The 17,272-nt window shown below is 39.4% G+C and overlaps 1 protein-coding gene across 12 annotated transcripts in view; it reads left to right on the forward strand.

The window, feature by feature from the left end:
* Positions 1–17,272, forward strand: part of tenm4 (teneurin transmembrane protein 4) — a 166,277-nt gene that overhangs the window by 53,528 nt on the left and 95,477 nt on the right. For 11 of the 12 annotated variants that reach the window (XM_034865640.1, XM_034865643.1, XM_034865648.1 and 8 more), the window contains exon 4: positions 15,669–15,890. The exons of the other annotated variant lie outside the window; for it this stretch is intronic. In XM_034865640.1, coding sequence (XP_034721531.1) covers positions 15,669–15,890 — 222 coding nt within the window. The remainder of the gene's footprint in view (positions 1–15,668; positions 15,891–17,272) is intronic. 12 annotated transcript variants of the gene reach the window in all.

Raw genomic sequence — 17,272 nt, forward strand, 5'->3', positions numbered from 1 at the left:
TAGTTAGTCTGTTAGCTCACAGGGCTCTAGGGTGCTAGTTAGTCTGTTAGCTCACAGGGTTGTAGGGTGCTAGTTAGTCTGTTAGCTCACAGGGCTCTAGGGTGCTAGTTAGTCTGTTAGCTCACAGGGCTTTAGGGTGCGACTAACATTTTTCGTCTAGGTCGCACCGGTGCACCTAATGTCCTCGCTTCCGCTGCCTCTCCACAAACGAAGCAGTGTTGTTTATATTGATATGGTTTAATGTCTCCATTAAACTGCTCCCCATGTGCGTGAATCGCTTCACTGTTCCATAAGTAAATCTTTCATTAAATCAACAAGTGTTTGTAATATACTGTAATTGGAGGAGACAGTTGCTGTATAAACACCTTTCTACTTGGATTTATGAAATGTTGTTGAGTCCAATCATTTCCACCCAGTGAGGTAACCACATTTTTAATTGAAAAGGAATATAAGAGCACTGGTATTAGATCAAAATTGGCCTTTACCCTGAATGAAAAGTGTAATTGGTCCCTAGACACAAATAAGTTGCGCTCCTGTCCGTGAAATCTTTAGTGTATTTTTCTGTCATAACCCATTCCACTGAGCCTACATTACAAAAAAGTTCAATCTTATCTTATTACATCTTAATTATCATTTCTTACTTCTATTTTTTAAATGTTTTATAACATGGTATGCTGTCACCTCTGAACAAGCAGTTATCTCTAGTGAAAGCAATTAGCGGTTGTTACCCAGGCTGAGAAAGCAGGGATCATAACGTGGTGTTGCCCTCATATCAGATAGAAATAATTAAACTTCCATGCTGAGATTTCTCTCATTACCAGTCACCTCGGATATGTAGAAGTCTAGATACAAATCCAGGAGCAGAGCGCTCAGCCTTGCTTGATTTACATATCGGTAAGTCTCATCAGTAAACAAAAAATCTCTGGTAATGTAAGAGATTTTAGTTTTGGCGGTCACTTGATCCAAAACTGGTTAATACTTATGTGTATTAGGGTTAAAACGTTTGTATTATCATGCTTATGTGAAGAATATTTAGAACTGAAAAAACTACACAAATAACAAGTCTCACTATCATACTCGCATGTAATTTCACAATCAAACTGTCTAGGACAGTAACTGCACAACATCCTTGTTTTTTAGTTATTTTAACTGCAAGGAATACAAGATTGTCTATGATAACTCAGACGAACGTCTGTGAGCATAATTATGATTAATTATTTGCAACATTCCCACTTTAGTTCTCAGGCTTTGTCTAAACTGCGTGAGTAATACAAGCACACTTAAGTATAGGGGGTGGGGCATTTGATTTTCACCTACATAAAGACCCTGGAATTCCAGAACCTTGTTGTGCTGGACTTCTCCAGTTCTTCCTGGATTAGTTCTCTCCCAATGAAAGTAGCTCGGCACAGTGAAATTTCATATCCTGTGCATGTTGAAGAAAATAGCTCAGGACGTTAGCTTTAGATTTCCCCCCCTCTGCCCTCAGTGGTTCCCCTACAGTACTGCTGTCACACTGGAAACACTAGTCTCTCCTCAGCTGTATGTTTCGCCAGCTTCTGCAGCAGGTCACAGCACACCTGCATGCACTCTGTCTTCAAACCTCGATGCTTGCACTTGCCAATGACCACATTTTGGCATAGACACACTTTGAGCTACTTAGATGATTTAAACAGACTTTTTACTAGCTGAGCAGTATTGGAGGTTTATAGTTTGTTGGATGTGTAACCGTTTTAGCTTTTCATTTCGTGCCAATGGGACAGCCAAAAACATTTCCACACTGAGCTTAGGAATGAGTCAGTTATTTTTAAAATGTCAAGTTAGAAAACTTAATTCATGAAATATAAAATAAACTGATTTCAGTCACTCAGCTCTCTGATAAGCAGTTGCATAAAAAAACATACATTGGCTGTATGACCCTGTGGAATATGACTGGTGCTTGACTGAGGTAAGACTCTTGTCAGGCATTTGCAGAGAGGAACCTGGAAAGTGAGGACAAAAGAGCAACTTTTTCTTAACCTTGTTTTTGTTGTTAAAGTGACATTAAACTCATTTGTTTTCAAGTCTGAGAGATGACCCTGACATCCCTGATTTCCCAGAAGTAATTTTGACTTAGCTGAAAGAATTATCTCAGCTGGTTAGTGAACACCTCTAATTGGATGCATGGCACTTTCGATCCTGGGTCAGAGTTTAATTGTTGTGGTTTTTTAATTGTACTCAGTTGCCACCCTTGTAATAGATCACATTGTCTTTTTGATGTCAATATTGCTGGAAAGACCGTAAAGATGCAGCATTGAAGGTGCCGCATTGAAAGAAAAAAAAAGAAAGTAATTCAACCTTGGACTCTCTGTCATGTTGGATTTCAGTTCAAACTTCACAATTGCAGAGCTATAAAAAGTGAATTGGTTAAGGGTCACAAAATGCTGCTAGGACAGGATTATTCTTCCATGTGAACCTTTATCTGTACATGGTCAACATGACATCATGAGTTTGCGTAAAAATACACACCAAAGTGGCGTGTTATGTGTACGCATTTTGAGCTATCTGCATAGTCTACGCTGTATACAGAAGTTGTAAACATACACGCCACTGTTCTTGAGAGAAGAAAGTGATGGTTGAGTTTAGGAAACGTGACACCCGGGAAACAAAGGAAACTTGACACGTTAGACCATGATTCTCGGTCTTCCGTTTGAAAGTCCTGTGTTGTTTGATCCCCCCCCCCCCCCCAGCCAACCTCCTTACGTGGATTTTCGCCCTTTCATACCACTTGCATAAATTCACATGCTATTGCAAGTTAATGTAAGTCAATGGAGGCAAAACGTCCTTGATATACATGATAAGAAGCGAAAATGGCATACGGATTGGCGTGTCATACATACACCTTTTCATGAGATCAGTCTGACATGGTTGTCCAGTGAGACGTGTTGACTGTTGCACGGGCGCCCTGTGTACACAGGACAATAAAGCAGAGATATTACAGGTTACATTTACGAGTGCAAACAAGAAAAGAAAAAATGCGCATTAAAGCATGCGTAACTAAAATGTAATATAAAAAAGTGCTAACCAAAACGAGAGTTGTCATGCACCCAGCTGCCTTGCTCACTCTGTACACATCCAAGAGAAGTGTCAGAGAATATGACATGTTTCATGACAAGATACCAGCTTTAATTAGTCTCTGATACTGAGCCTGCTATCATTTCTAAGCATTCAGGAAAAATGCATGTATTAAAGATGGTTTTGTTCTAGAAAACTCAACAGCACAATCCATAGCAATGGAATAAACAACAGCTTGATACAGCTGCTACTGATCAATAAAAAATTGGTCGGCCTCGATTCTGACCGTGCAGATCATCTCAGGACATTGCTAGTATAAAAACACATACATGAATGTAAAAGAACCAAAATATCAACACAAATGATGAACTGGATTTAAGCAAGTAAGGAATATCTATGCAGAGAAATACATTGTTCTAATATTACTAATATTATCTATTGTTTCAGTGTTTTATTGCATTGTTTATTAGGTGGTGAGTGCAGCATATTGGTGCTCCTGACTACAGGTACCATTATTAAAATCAGCATGTTAATGTCCAGTATTCAGCAATTGAAAAATCCATTTGAAATGGGCATTCTGATTGGTCACTGGTTTGAGTATTAAAGGACAGTTCTTGTGATCACGTTGTTGCCCATCTCCAGTTGCTAGGACTCCATCTACCCCTGGCAACTTTAGTTCTATTTATCGCCTCAGTGGAAATTTGGAATTGAAATTGGCTTTTCTCGTTTGGTCCAAAGTCTTTAAAATTACTCTCCGGAAAAGGTGTTTTCTATCTGCATATAATACTATTTCATTATTACTTTCTTGCCACTACTGCTGTGTTGAATGCATACTTGGAATTTATTTCCAAAAAGAGGGAAGAGATGCATCTAAATTGTTGCAAAATGCTTATACTAGATCAAGATTCCTATAAGCGTTTCAGCCAGTCTTATACTGTATCTCCATAGAAGTCTTCAAACTACTTCTATATAAACACACCTTATTTGCCATGTTTTAAACTCAGTGGCTTTGGTTTTACCACAGGTTGAATTATATAAGCACTTTGAAACACAAGCCTCTGGGCAGCATGTATTTTAAATAACCTTTTGCACTCAGTGAGAGCAGAGAGACACACACCAATCAATTCTTTAACACTGACAAAGAGTCTGAAAGGAAAAAAAACAATAGGCTTTTATGTTAGCTAGGATAAGAGGAGGAAATACTGTTTTGACAGAAGTATGCTTCTTTAAGCATACATATTTATATGATATTCATGCAAAACATAGCAAATCAGCACAAATCAAACAAAGGTGGCCTTCTCAGTACTCAGTACCGCTAAAAGTTTGATTCCAGAAGAAAGTTTGGATATTGTGAAGGTTTTCAATAGTTTTTTCAAAGGCAATGCTTAAGCTCTTCACTGTCTTTTATTAGGAATGTAGCTGTTTCTTCTGGGTATACTTTAGAGTTGTATTAGGCCAGGCCGAGAGTGTGCTGAGGAATGACAGGATTGGGGTGGTGCCATCTTTGTTCAGCAAGGCCCCAGGCAAGCCACATGTAGCCCTAATGAGTCGCTTACAATTTCAGGCTCTGCTTGCTCTCAAACACCAAAAGTAAACTTTTGTCTTTTTCCCCCTCACTATTCGGGGACCTTAAGAGGATTGTGGGGTCATTATTTATTCATGCCATTGTGTTTATTCGCCAGCCTCTGTGTGTGTGATGGGAGAGGGAATAGAGCAGCCAGTGCAGACAGAGTAAAAGCTGATAATTATCCACTATTAGCATTGTTTTTTCATCCATGGTTTAAGTCGGCTTAGTTGATGATCGAGCTATGATAGAGGTCCAAAAACATCCATATAAAGCAGATTACCATGCGCACATCTTTGAAGTCTGGAATCCTCTGCAGAGGACTTGCCAAATGGGTGTGGATGCATTTATAAGCCTGTTTTTACGCCTCCTTTTCTGTGCTGTTGAAGAAGATATCCCATCAGTCACTCGTGTTGACCAGGACATCCTTAAAAACAGCCATCACAAACTCGCAGGATGATGCTAACTTCAAGAGGTGAGGAGATGGGAACCTTTACTTTTTATCCTAGAACAAAGACAGCCCCAGGGATGCTTGAATGGGCGGCATGAAGGGATTTAGCGAAGTCAGAGCTCGTCAGAACGAACATTGATTCAAAAGACTAGTGCGGTAAAGAGAGAAAAGAAATTTGGACGGGGGTCTTTAAGACTAAGGAGTCTTGAAAATGGATCAATTAGTGATTACTTAGTTCTAAAAGAACAGTTAGAAAACGTGTCTGTATTGTAGTGCATCAGCTAAACTGCTTTGATGCGGTTCAGCTGGCTTGTGTCTTCCATTTCTAATAGGTGTCCAGTGAGCATTTCTCATGGGTAACACTGTTGCTTCTCTTGGACTTTTCTCCATGGAGGTGGCAGTGGCTCAGTAGTGAAGTTTCTCCTACCCAAACCCAAAGACATTTCAGTTTGTTTATGATTTTGCATTTTCAGTCTGATTCATTCTTCTGTTTATCGCTGAGGAGTTGAAACAGATGGTGTCTTTCGACTGGATGGCAGGGCGCACACAGAGAAACGGAGTGGACTGAATGGATGAGAGTGGCAGAGGCCAGGCAGGGATGTAGGTCGAGGATGACTGGGGAGGGAGTGTGTGCTTAGAATCACCCAGAGAAGAAATGCCATTTCCAGTCTGTCACTCTGCCCCCCCCGTCTCATCCTCGTAGGTGATACTCTTAAAAGCCTGGCATCAGTACTCCGCTGTGTGCTAAAGCTTGTGTGCCTTATTTTTCCTAAACTTTAGTTGGATATTTTCCTCCTCCATCATGCAGAGGAATAGATTAGCACCAAGAGATTTCATCCTTAAATTAGTGTAATTTAAAGAGGAGTGTGGGGTAGAGGGTTGATCTATCTAAGGCCCACCGCCTGTGAACATGTTTATGGAAGTCATAAACATGACAACTGCTAATTAGATTTAAATCACCCATTTCCTACTATTTCTACCTTCTGCAGGCACCACAGTATCTGTATTAATGATCAGGGATTTTTTTGCTTGTTTTCTGGATTTATTCGAAGCACCCGTTTATAATTTGGCATTCATCATCTATTTAAGAGCGTACAGTAGTTTGTAAGTAAAGGATGCTGGGTTTAAAGTGCTGATAGAAATGTTGTGGGTAAGTGTGTGTGGGATAGTGCCTTGAGTGGTAATGCTTTTTTATTACACACAAATATAATTTCCATTTTCTCAGTAATGGTCATGTCTATAAAAAAAACATTTATGGGTATTTACAATTTGTTTTCAACCTCATTATACATAATGCTCACTCTCCGTTATTATAATATTGATTCCTAGCAGGTAAACAGCACTGTCAGAGGAATTTTTATTATTTTTCCAATGTTGGTTCGTAAAAGCTCATTTCCAGCTTCCTCTGCAAATGTGTCTATGTGTCTGTTTGGATATTTTGTTGTGTAGTTTGGCATAGGGTGCTGGACTATGTGCAATGCCCTGCTGAATTACAGTTTGCATAAAAAATGAATAACAGCGCTTCATCAGGGACATGCTTGTCACCCCGCAGCAGGCATAGTTTGAAGCATAACCTTGGGTAGATGATAAAAGTGAAAAACAAACATTTTCTAAAGACAAAAAGGCAGCTCATCACATCATTTGCTGCATTAGGGTTATGACTTTTTCAAAACCGTTCCTTTGAGCTTCACAATGTCTCATTTCTTTTTGTTTGTATGTGAGATGAGATCACCTGTCACGTGTTAATTTCATAAAAGGCTAGTTATTGCTTGCAGCTGTGCAATAGAAAACTATTATATCATTTTGGGAATCCTTATAATGCATAACCAGGATGAACCATCTTGTTTGTATTGCCAGGAGAGAGCTGATAAGAATAATTATTACCTGAGCACTAACAAGCACATCAGTGGTCCCAAAACATAGACAGAAACAAAAAACCTGGAATTCATTTGATACATTTTTCAGGCACTATAATGAATTTAGCACATTTTATAGCATCATCTTAGTTTTTTCAGCAACATCGTGTTACTTCGTCTGTCTGGGACACATTTGTGAATCATTGGGAAATGAAGTCCGCTGCCTTCATGATCACATGCCCTCAAGGAATGTTCTGCAAAGAGTGTGAAAAGTCTGCCTCGAGCCACATGTTCAGGGAAAATTGACATTAAGATACATTTGTACTGAAGAGTGGAACATTTATTTTCTTACTCTGAGGAGACAATCAGCCTTCCTGTCACTCTGTATGTGTGCAGTGGTTTGTTAACATCATTTTTCATTGTTCAGCTGTAATATCTTTGTCTGTTGTTTTTTGCATAGTGTTTTTATCAAGCCATTAATGTCGATGGAATAATTCTCACTAAATTTGGGAGGGTTCGTGCAATTCCTTCTGTCAATGAACCTGACCTACATACAGGGTTCAAAAGAAGCACCATTTAGCAGCCAAATGCATGTAAAATATGCAAGTGGCTGCGAGTTTGCTTCGCTCACCAGCATTAAAACAATGGTTATCTCATAAATGGCTGCTAAAAACAAGATTTACTCACCATTTGGCTGGTGGACAAAAAATTAATTGAATCCTGCACACAAATCACAGGCTCAAAGCCAAAAGAGAATATGTGATCTAAAGTAGCCAAAAACTAAACCAGAATTAGTTCTGCTTTATCTTACAGTATAACTACAAGCTAACACACACTGTAATTCAAGTCAAATATACTCTTAATCTTTGCTGGATACCCACAATGATCTAGCTACTATACATTGGGAAAATTTACTTTTCTGGACATTTGATCATAATATTTTTTTAGAGGTAAAATAACCAGTGAATCAAATACCGGAACAAGTGAATTAAATACCTGAAGAATTAATTTTTTTAAGTTACTGAATATCCTGTAAATCTTATATCACCTTATTGACTTGCCCATAGTGTCCCAATACACCAAAAATATGAATCTGCAAATCTCTGACGTTTGACAGCATACTGTATATAGTCATATCACCATGTCCAGTGAGTTGGTCTGTAAGCAACCGCGCGCCACATCTTTCATCATGTTACATTGCAGAAACACCACTACACAGTTGTAGAATCTCTAAGACTGTCAGTGACACAAAGGCAGGACTAACACTGCCTTTCCACAGTCTTTGAAGTCCAATCCAAACCACGAGCAGTGATATAGGAGGCAAGAGGGCACATTTAATCAGTCAGGGCAGAGCTCAACTGCTGCCAGTCAGTTAGAAAAAAATCAAAAGGGCATCAAACCTCCTTTCATGGGTTTAGAAGCTGCAAAGCCCTTGTATCGCCCAACATTTCTAGGACATCTTGATCATGACTAGTGAGCATTTGTGTTGCACACTTTAAACATGGTCCCCAGAGCTGAACAACAGGACATCATTAAGGAGAAATGCTGAAAAGGAAATGAATGATGCTCAGGCAATTTAAAAGCTATTAGGTATTCAATTAAGGTACCTTGTTGGCCAAAGTACCTTGTAGGTAAATATAACTCAATTAAATGACCATTTGTATTAGGTTTGGCGTAAGAAGCTTTTTTTTAAAATATAAAACTAACTGTTATCTTTGAACTGAATTTCAATGCATCCTTAATACTTCATCGCATACTCACACTACAGTCTGAATTAGTTAATAATAATAATAATTTTATAAACATTTATTTATAGAGCGCTTTCCCTCAAAGTGCTTTACAACAAGTTAATGTGACTTAGTGTCCAAGTAAGCAACTGTTGGCCTATTTTCACTAAGAACTACAGAATACACACTACTCATGATTCATTATGATTACTATTGGGTAAAAAGAAAGCTATTTTTACCCAATCAGGATATTAAGGATTGCATGTAGGATGTTTAACAATATGCATTCATTCTTAAAAAAGGTCTCCAACACTCTAGATTTTTAATCTTCAAGAATAGAATGCTGAGATGTAACTGACCAGTTTAAGGTGCATGAGACCCCAGAAGGTTGTATGTAACTAAATTAGACACTGCCGAAGGAACGCATACCGGCCACCATTTACATGTCTCCAAAGGGAGTTAATCAACTGAAAGGGAAGGCCTTCATACATGAAAGCCGTCGTTGCTGATGCGGACAGGTGCCGGTAAGAAGTAGACATTAATCTTTAGCATGCCTTCCTGACTTCACTCCTATTTCTTCTTTTATCTGTGCAATTAGATGTGTGCTGATTGAAGAATGTATAATGAAAGTGAAGCAGACATAAACTGATTTCGGAGACGGTTGTAAAGGTGCAAATTCACCAATTAGTGTAAATAGCACAGAAAACGGGTGTAGGAAGTGGTGTGCTTGGTCGGAGCATGCAGGCAGTGGACGGCGCAAAATGTGGTGAACCATGATACCAAAATACGCAATATGCTGCTGTCGCACGTCAGTGATTTGCACTGCAAAATACCAAGCAGACAGGTGAGAACCAAAAGCCACTGCGCCTTAAGAAATAGCACTTTACATCATGTAACCTGTGCCCACACAGAAATAGAGCCGTCCATGTTGCTTTGACCGCCACATGCAAATCAGTAGTGTAAGAACAGTTTGAAGAACTTAAAGGATCAGAATAAATGTTCACAGTCTGGCCCTCGATGGTGGCCACACTGCAAACAGCTGAAAATATGACAAGAGCTTTACACACCACGTCTTGGAGTGAATCCCACTCCACCTACACTGGATGGCAAAATTGGTGCCAGGAGCAAGTGATGCAACATTTCACTGACCTGCCAAACTGCCACCCTTTCACACACCCCTGTCCAAATGCTACTACGCAACTGTCCAAGTCGATGCAGTAACACACTGTATTACAGATTGTTTTTCAGTTATTTCACCTGGCGTCATTGTAGAATATTAAGATGTTAATTTAGCATACAAAGGCAAGAAAGTGTGTACACATACACAGGATTTGACTCCTTGACTTTTTTTTTTTGCTCTGCTTTAGCATTTTATTCAATAACAATGTCGGTATCTCAACGACCTGAATCCTACATCCAGACCGTCACGCTTTGCGTTAAAATGTAGATTCAACACAATCTGTATTTTACAAGAGAAGCAGCGTGATGATGACACCGGATCCCCGCTGAGACTCTGAGTCATTCCTCAGCATCCTGTATGCTTTGTGTGCCACATGGCATCAGTTGTTGGTACAGGACAGGCGCCGAGATGTTTTTTTTTCTTTCTTCTTCGCTGTTCATCTGCAAATAGACTGCATTTTTTGTAGATGCTGCCTGCAGCTTTAGTCCTTGGGCTAACAGATAACTGCTGTTGTCACGGTCAGGGTAGATTTTATCTAATAGGTTGTGTATTTAAAGAATGACAACCTATTATCTCATTGAATATTAATAACTAAAAAATTAAAACTCTTCAAATGAAAGATGTTGACTCTTCTCAGACAATTTTCTTTTTACTTGAATACATCATCACTCTAAATTATTTTCTTTATTTACCTGATTTAATTTCTCTCTCCCTTTGCCGGATTAGCCTTCTCAAATAAATGCATTTTTAAACCTAAATGTTCATGTGCATATTGGCACAGTGATGACGGATTCTGCCTCATGCATTACGTTGGTCATTGGGATTAGGCTCATAGTTGCATGATTCTGCATTACGGTGCCGACATTAAGGACTGCAGTTAGCGTGGGTCTGTAGAGCTAGAACAGGCGTGCTGATGTCTCCACCTGCCTCATCTAGTTCGTTAACACAGAAGCACACAGACACACATACACCGATTGATCACATTAGCATAATACACAGAGGTTGTCAGCTGTCTTCAGAGCACAAGCTGTATCCACAAATCCTTTTGAAGGCTGTAATTATGTATTGATTTTAGCACTGAAGCAATTAGTTGATTGATTGGTTGATTGACAGAAATAAACTTAAAACTATTAATTGATTAATTGTTGATGTCATTATTTGAAGCTGGCTCCAGCTTTTGATGTCTGAGAATGTGTCTTTCTCTCTTTTGTCTGTGATAATCTAATCTAATTGAATATTTTGAACTGGATTTCTGACACCTCCGCTTTTGTCCATAGTAGGGCCGAACGATTTGGGGAAAATATCGAATTGCAATTTTTCTGACGGATATTGCGATAAAGATTCAATTTGGGATTTAAAAAATAACTTTATCTTAAGTTCAATATTCACTTTAATCAAATTAATAATAATAAACAATTCCAACAAAAAAATCTCAGTACTTTCTTGTAAACTGAAATCTCTGATCCGCCTCAGTACAACAGCAGCATCTTCATATTGGACCTTCTACCATCATATTAAAAAGTTATACAAAATAATAGAAAAATTCACTAAAAATAGAGCATTTCTGTAAACAATCTGTGATACTGTATGTAATGATTTGAAAACGATAAGTTGTTCAGCCCTAATCCAGAGTGTAAGTAACTGTTAATTGCACCTCTAATTTTCTTACAAAGCTGTGTGATTACTACTAAAGTAATTAAAGGTGTGTGCTACAGAAGCTTCAGCCAGTTGTGTGAAGAGATACTGTAGATACAAACTTGCAATGACACTGTGCTTGGACATTGATTTTGAAGGCAAAACATGTTTTATATTTATGCTTCGATTAGCTGATGGTTTGCCAATACTGAATAGCACGACCTCTTTAACAATGGAGCTTCTCCACAAACGGATTCTCGGTGCTTCAGGCTGTACAATATATGATGTGAGACATGAGAGATTTGTAAACCAGTATAGTTTTTCTTGTGTTCTTTAAAAACTACAACGATAGCTATCCTTTCATATCTGTAGTTTTATTATACTATTTCAGTGCATGCAGCAACTCAATTAACAGGACTGTTTCATAATAATATTTAGATTCAGTCATTTTGCACATGTTAGCTAAAACAAGCCATTCCCATCTGGTCATATTACCTCTAAATAACCTCTAAATATATGTTTCTAGAAAATGAACAATGTAACAATATATATTTATCATATTGCCCACCACTCCAAGTCATTATATTTACATTATTACATATATTATTTACATATATTTATATTTATTACATATATTTGCATACATTTACATTGTATTTACGACACAGTGCCTGCATTGCAGAAATTACCTGCAACAAATGATCTCACGCTGCATCTCTGTCCACATCCATGTGTCCTCTCAGCGTTGTGAGCACAGTGTAGAGCACCGACTTGCTTATTTTATGGAATTTGAAAGGTTGCAAAAAACTATTGACGCATGGCTGCCTACATTCGCAGCTTCTGTTTCTCTTACCAGTACCACCTCAAACCGTCAGCGTTTCCCCATCCAAAATATCTGTCATTCTTTGCTGTAAGGTTTACATCTCTTGAATTATTGTTGCTTGAACCACTTTTGTTATGTTTTGCAACTCAACACTGTGGACCTATGGTAAAAGTTTGGTATTTGACAAGTCATTTTGAACGTAATCTTATCAATGTGAATCTAATTTAATAATGTACAGAAATTGTCATTGAATCTTTGGTTATACAATTACTATACACTCTGTTTTGGATTATATTGTTGCACCTTTAGTAGATTCCTTTGAAACATCAGTCAATATTTCCTAAATGTATTACACAACACAAATTCAACATTTTCTCTTGGGTAAAGGTGTTGCACTGAACACTACATTATCATTAGTGGTTATCCCTTCTCAACATGCACATCAAAGTCACCAATTTATTTGTTCATTCCTTTAATTGGGCTGCTAATGAGTTGATTAGGAGCTTTAAAGCAGTGGGTGGTGGTCTGTGTTAGCAGGCAGGCCAGACCAGGCAGTGGTTGTCACTTCCTGGAGCTGTCAGGTAGTAAAGCAGCATGGTCCAGGGGCTCCTAAGTAAAGCTCTCCTTTTGCTGCTGTGATATAGTGAGTGAAGGCAAAGGCAATCAACTCTGTCAGCCAGGGAAACTTCTCTGGCCATCTCAAGCTGGGGCGTCTCGCCTGTGACTTTAGGTGCGTGTGGCTGGGGCATGAAGTGCCCAGGCCAGCATTAATTAAACACAGTGAGACAGTAAACCTCTGTGCTTAAGACTAATGGCTGCCAAGAAGGACTACCTTGACCTCATTTAGGCTATGACTTTGGCCATTTTTAGAGGACTTTAATCTTTTCTTGTCTCATTGACGACTGTTCTTGTTGAGGGAAATGCTGTGATATCCAGTCCAGGACCCGCTGCAGCTCATTAATGTCTTTCGTGTCAAGTATTTCAGTCTTGCCTCTGGTGCTTCATAGCAGCTCGATAACTGCAAGTATGTAAGTCTTTGCACTGATCCTATAACCCATGATTTAGCACCAAAAAACAACTTATTTTTCCGTTATGACTGACTGTCAAACTAGACAATAAAAGAAAGTTCTATGGCATTCATTCTCTATACTTCTTTTGGGGTTTTACAAATGGTTTAACCTGAGCCAGTCCATATAAGAATGATATCAATCACTTCACATCCCTACAGGTTTAGTAATATACAGCTGTTATATTTATATTTAGCACTGGTATGGACACTTTGTATCGGTCAATATACTATATGAACAATATAACCCTAACCCTATGGGGAAGGAAAAAATAATATTGGAACATCTCTAGCAGACACTTGCTGAAATGAGTGGTAGTCTGTTCAGCTGTGTTGTTATTTGGTCACACGTTAAATGTGTCTAAGGGCCGTGACACACCGACCCGGCGAGGTCGGTGACTCCAGTCTCTTCGGTGTGTTGTGTGCCGTCGTCGTGAGTACTTCTACGGACGGACCGTCATCTTTCATTGTGGACAACCTGACAACCATTCAGATTCAAATGTTCAATCTGATTGGTGGAGTGAAAACCCAGAAACGAGGTGCGGGATGAGCGGGACTAGAGTCTCTCAAAATCTGACAAATGTTTTTAAAACTGACCTTTGTGGATCTGAAATGAAGACAGATTCAGCAGCTGCACGGCCTCTTTCTCCTTAAAATGTTTTCAGAAACAGATTTTGGTGAGTAAGTAATAGTAGAATATGAGATGATATTCTGAAGAGACACCAGACCCTGTGACGCGTCCAATCAGCGATAATACAGATAAGTGCCACCTTCTGTTATGGAGACGTATTACGTCTCTTCACTTCAAGGTGTTCCGAGCCCCTTTTTGGACCAACTCGGGCACACTGAGCCTTTTCTGCCAAGGTTCGGCCGTCTGGTTACTGTTTCAGGGGCTGTAGATGTATCTGAGGGATTCTGGGAATGACTGTAATTATGCTCTTTTTAAGGGCTCTTCTTTTTCTGGTTGCACGTTGCTATTGCTACATATTCAAGCAGAACTGTGTCACGGTCATTAACCTATAGCATGGCCACAGGGCCTCTGCAGCCAGTACCTGCAGCATTAGAGGATTGAGAGAGAAATGAAGTGTGTGGTGCGAAGTGACTCTCTGGGGCGGTGGGCATTTGCTGCTTGTGTAGGGCAGTGGCTGATTTGTTAATATTACTAATTGTTTCCTAATTAGATGCGAGTCAGTGAGTTGTATTTTAATACTCTTCAGGGATCATTACAGAGTGAGAGGAAATTTATCTCTCGTGATGGATGGCAATCCAGTCAGCAGGAATTTCCACATCAAGACTGACGGACTGATGGGAAGATGGGGGAGAGCACCAAACTGATGACTTTGTGCGCTGCAGTCATGTTCCTTAAGTACTCCGTTTCCAGCGTGACGCAGATCTGCATCAAAGTTAATCACACATTAATAGGAGCTCCGTGGAGATTTAACATTCCATGACAGCATGGGGATTGGAGCCAATAAGCCTGAAAAGAGGAAATAGTATGGTATTTGTATGCAAGAACTAGGGTTGCGTAGTGGTATATAACAAGGTGCTATAAATAATCCCGATCCAGTCTGATACCTGCTGTATTTTAAATTACTGACAAGTAAGAAAGCTGAGATGGACACATGGTACAGAAGAAATAGGAAGGATTGGTTCAGGTTGGATTCATTTCTTGGTTGGCGGGGGTTATATGTGTTTCCACAGGAGGGGGTATTAACAACCCCGACATATATAGGAACATAGTGTTCATGTTCCTTCTGCACAGCACACACATTTAAATGTGCTAGTGTAGTTTTTGTAGTTTGTTGAAGGGCAGTTATGTAAGATGGTGTTATTTTTAAAAGAATTTTAAAACTGAGTGGAATCTGGTTGGTGTATTATCTTAGGCTATAGGACATGCTTTAATGTATGCACACACCCTTAATAACAAAGCTCTGCTTTTCCCTTCTCTCTTGCATCTTTTTTGAAGGTTTGAGCATTCTAACCTAGAATTGTTCTCCTTTTTTGCATTGAACATCCCCAACAGGTGTTTTGTTGTTTTTATTTCTCTAAACCAGTCCTAAGTATTTGCCTTTTTCTATTCTATCTCAAAGTAATTTTAGTTGTTTGCATTGTTCTCCCCAGCTGGGGTGAGGTGGCAGAGACAAAAGCAGATGTTCCCCTGTTTGTTTTTGAAGTGTCAGAGTTAAGTCTTGCGGGTGTGTGTGTGTGTGTGTGTGTGTGTGCTTGTGTGTGTGCTTTGCTTTTATGTAATGCTGCCTGTGTTTGGGTGTGTTTCATTTCCCCCCCCATGTGTTGTCTCTGTTTGTGGTCCACAGGTCCTCCGCTGCATTGTTCATCCGCCTCCTCCTCCCCTGTTGAGCAGCTCCCATACCCTCCCCCTTTCATTGCATCCAATGAGAGCCAGGGAGGGTTGCTAGGTAACTGTGCGGCTCAGCCAGCCCAGGACTCTGACTCTGAGGATGAGTTTGGCCCCAATTCATTCTTAGTTAAAACTGGCTCAGGGAACCTGTTTGCTCCTGGCACTGCAACTGCTGATGGTGAGTTGGTTTTCAAACTACTGTTGATTTCTGGAGGTTAGCCTTCCCCTGCTCCTGGACATGTTGTGTTATAGGTCATGCAGATGGCTATGGGCAAGAATATGTCACATTTCTTTCTTTTCTAAGCACCATAAGAGAGAGTTGAAACTTTGAGTCAATATCTAGCCTCAGGAAATGCACAGAACTCTCTGAAGCTAGGTCTGCAAAGTTCAGAGCCTCACTCAAAGCAATGGACGATTTTAGTTCACTGGGAGATTTTGGTCCCAGTTATTTCTCCTCAGTTTCTATGCGTGCTGGTGGGAGTAACCATCTACAATTCTACTGTATAATTTCAGAAACGGCAGCATGCATGCATCCTCAGATAGGAGGTAAGCAAGAAATAAAGCCAGTTACATCATACCAGGTGCAAGTCCATGTTTTAGCATCATATATCACTGCAGGACTGACTCCTTTGAAGTCATATAACTGTGTTAGACCCATCGAAGAAAAAGGGCTTTTTTAAATTTTCATTTCTCGAGTTAGATTATGTTTGAAAATCCCCTTTGTGGTTTTTCATTAATAAATGCCAGCTACTCATTTCTCTTGAAACACTCTCCTGCTGTTGACTTAACACTCATTTAGACTGACAGAATGACATTTGCACGCAAACTGCAAACATGGTGTTGACCGTGAAGGATTCAGCGACTGTGAAACATTTTCAGTAGTTTTACTAAGTAGCAGTTAAAGTGTGTTACCCAAGAACACATGAAGATTGGGATGCAACTGCACACTAATGAATTGTGTGTGGCAGAGAATATAGTTTGGGTGACATTGTTTGATAGAGTTGCTATAAAATTATTGGTTTGTTGCTGTATAACCGCTATATACCGCTTTATATTTATAGGCATATTGTGGTTTAAATACTGACTTGGAAGGCCTTAATTTTCATTTATTCAATAGACTTTGTTGTTAACCCCACAAAGCCTCACATGGCATGGCATATGAAAAATGCATGGACATAAGAACATTTCAAGTGTTTCCTCAAGGTTACCTTGGGAAAGCAGATTTATTATGGTCGCAAAATGGAAGTGTAGCAGGTTATATATTTCTGTTTATGATCCATTTACATGAAAACATAAAATGTTGTCATTGAAACTTAGCGATTTATGCCATGTATCTCCTATAAGTCATCACTTTGCATGCTGATCAGGCTCTTTTTTGATATTTGAATGTTGATGCCTTTCAACAGCTTCTTGCTTCTCCCACTGGCACGGCAAACACAAAACAAAATAAAACGGTCTAAATAATTGATCAAGCTTCCAAGTTAACTACCCAAAGGGTTGGATTACATCAAACTCCAAAGTGCCCTAGCTGCCTGCTCAGAAAAACTGGAGAACGAGTTA

The sequence above is a fragment of the Etheostoma cragini genome, chromosome 3 (genome assembly GCF_013103735.1).
Source record: "Etheostoma cragini isolate CJK2018 chromosome 3, CSU_Ecrag_1.0, whole genome shotgun sequence".
Taxonomy (NCBI): domain Eukaryota; kingdom Metazoa; phylum Chordata; class Actinopteri; order Perciformes; family Percidae; genus Etheostoma; species Etheostoma cragini.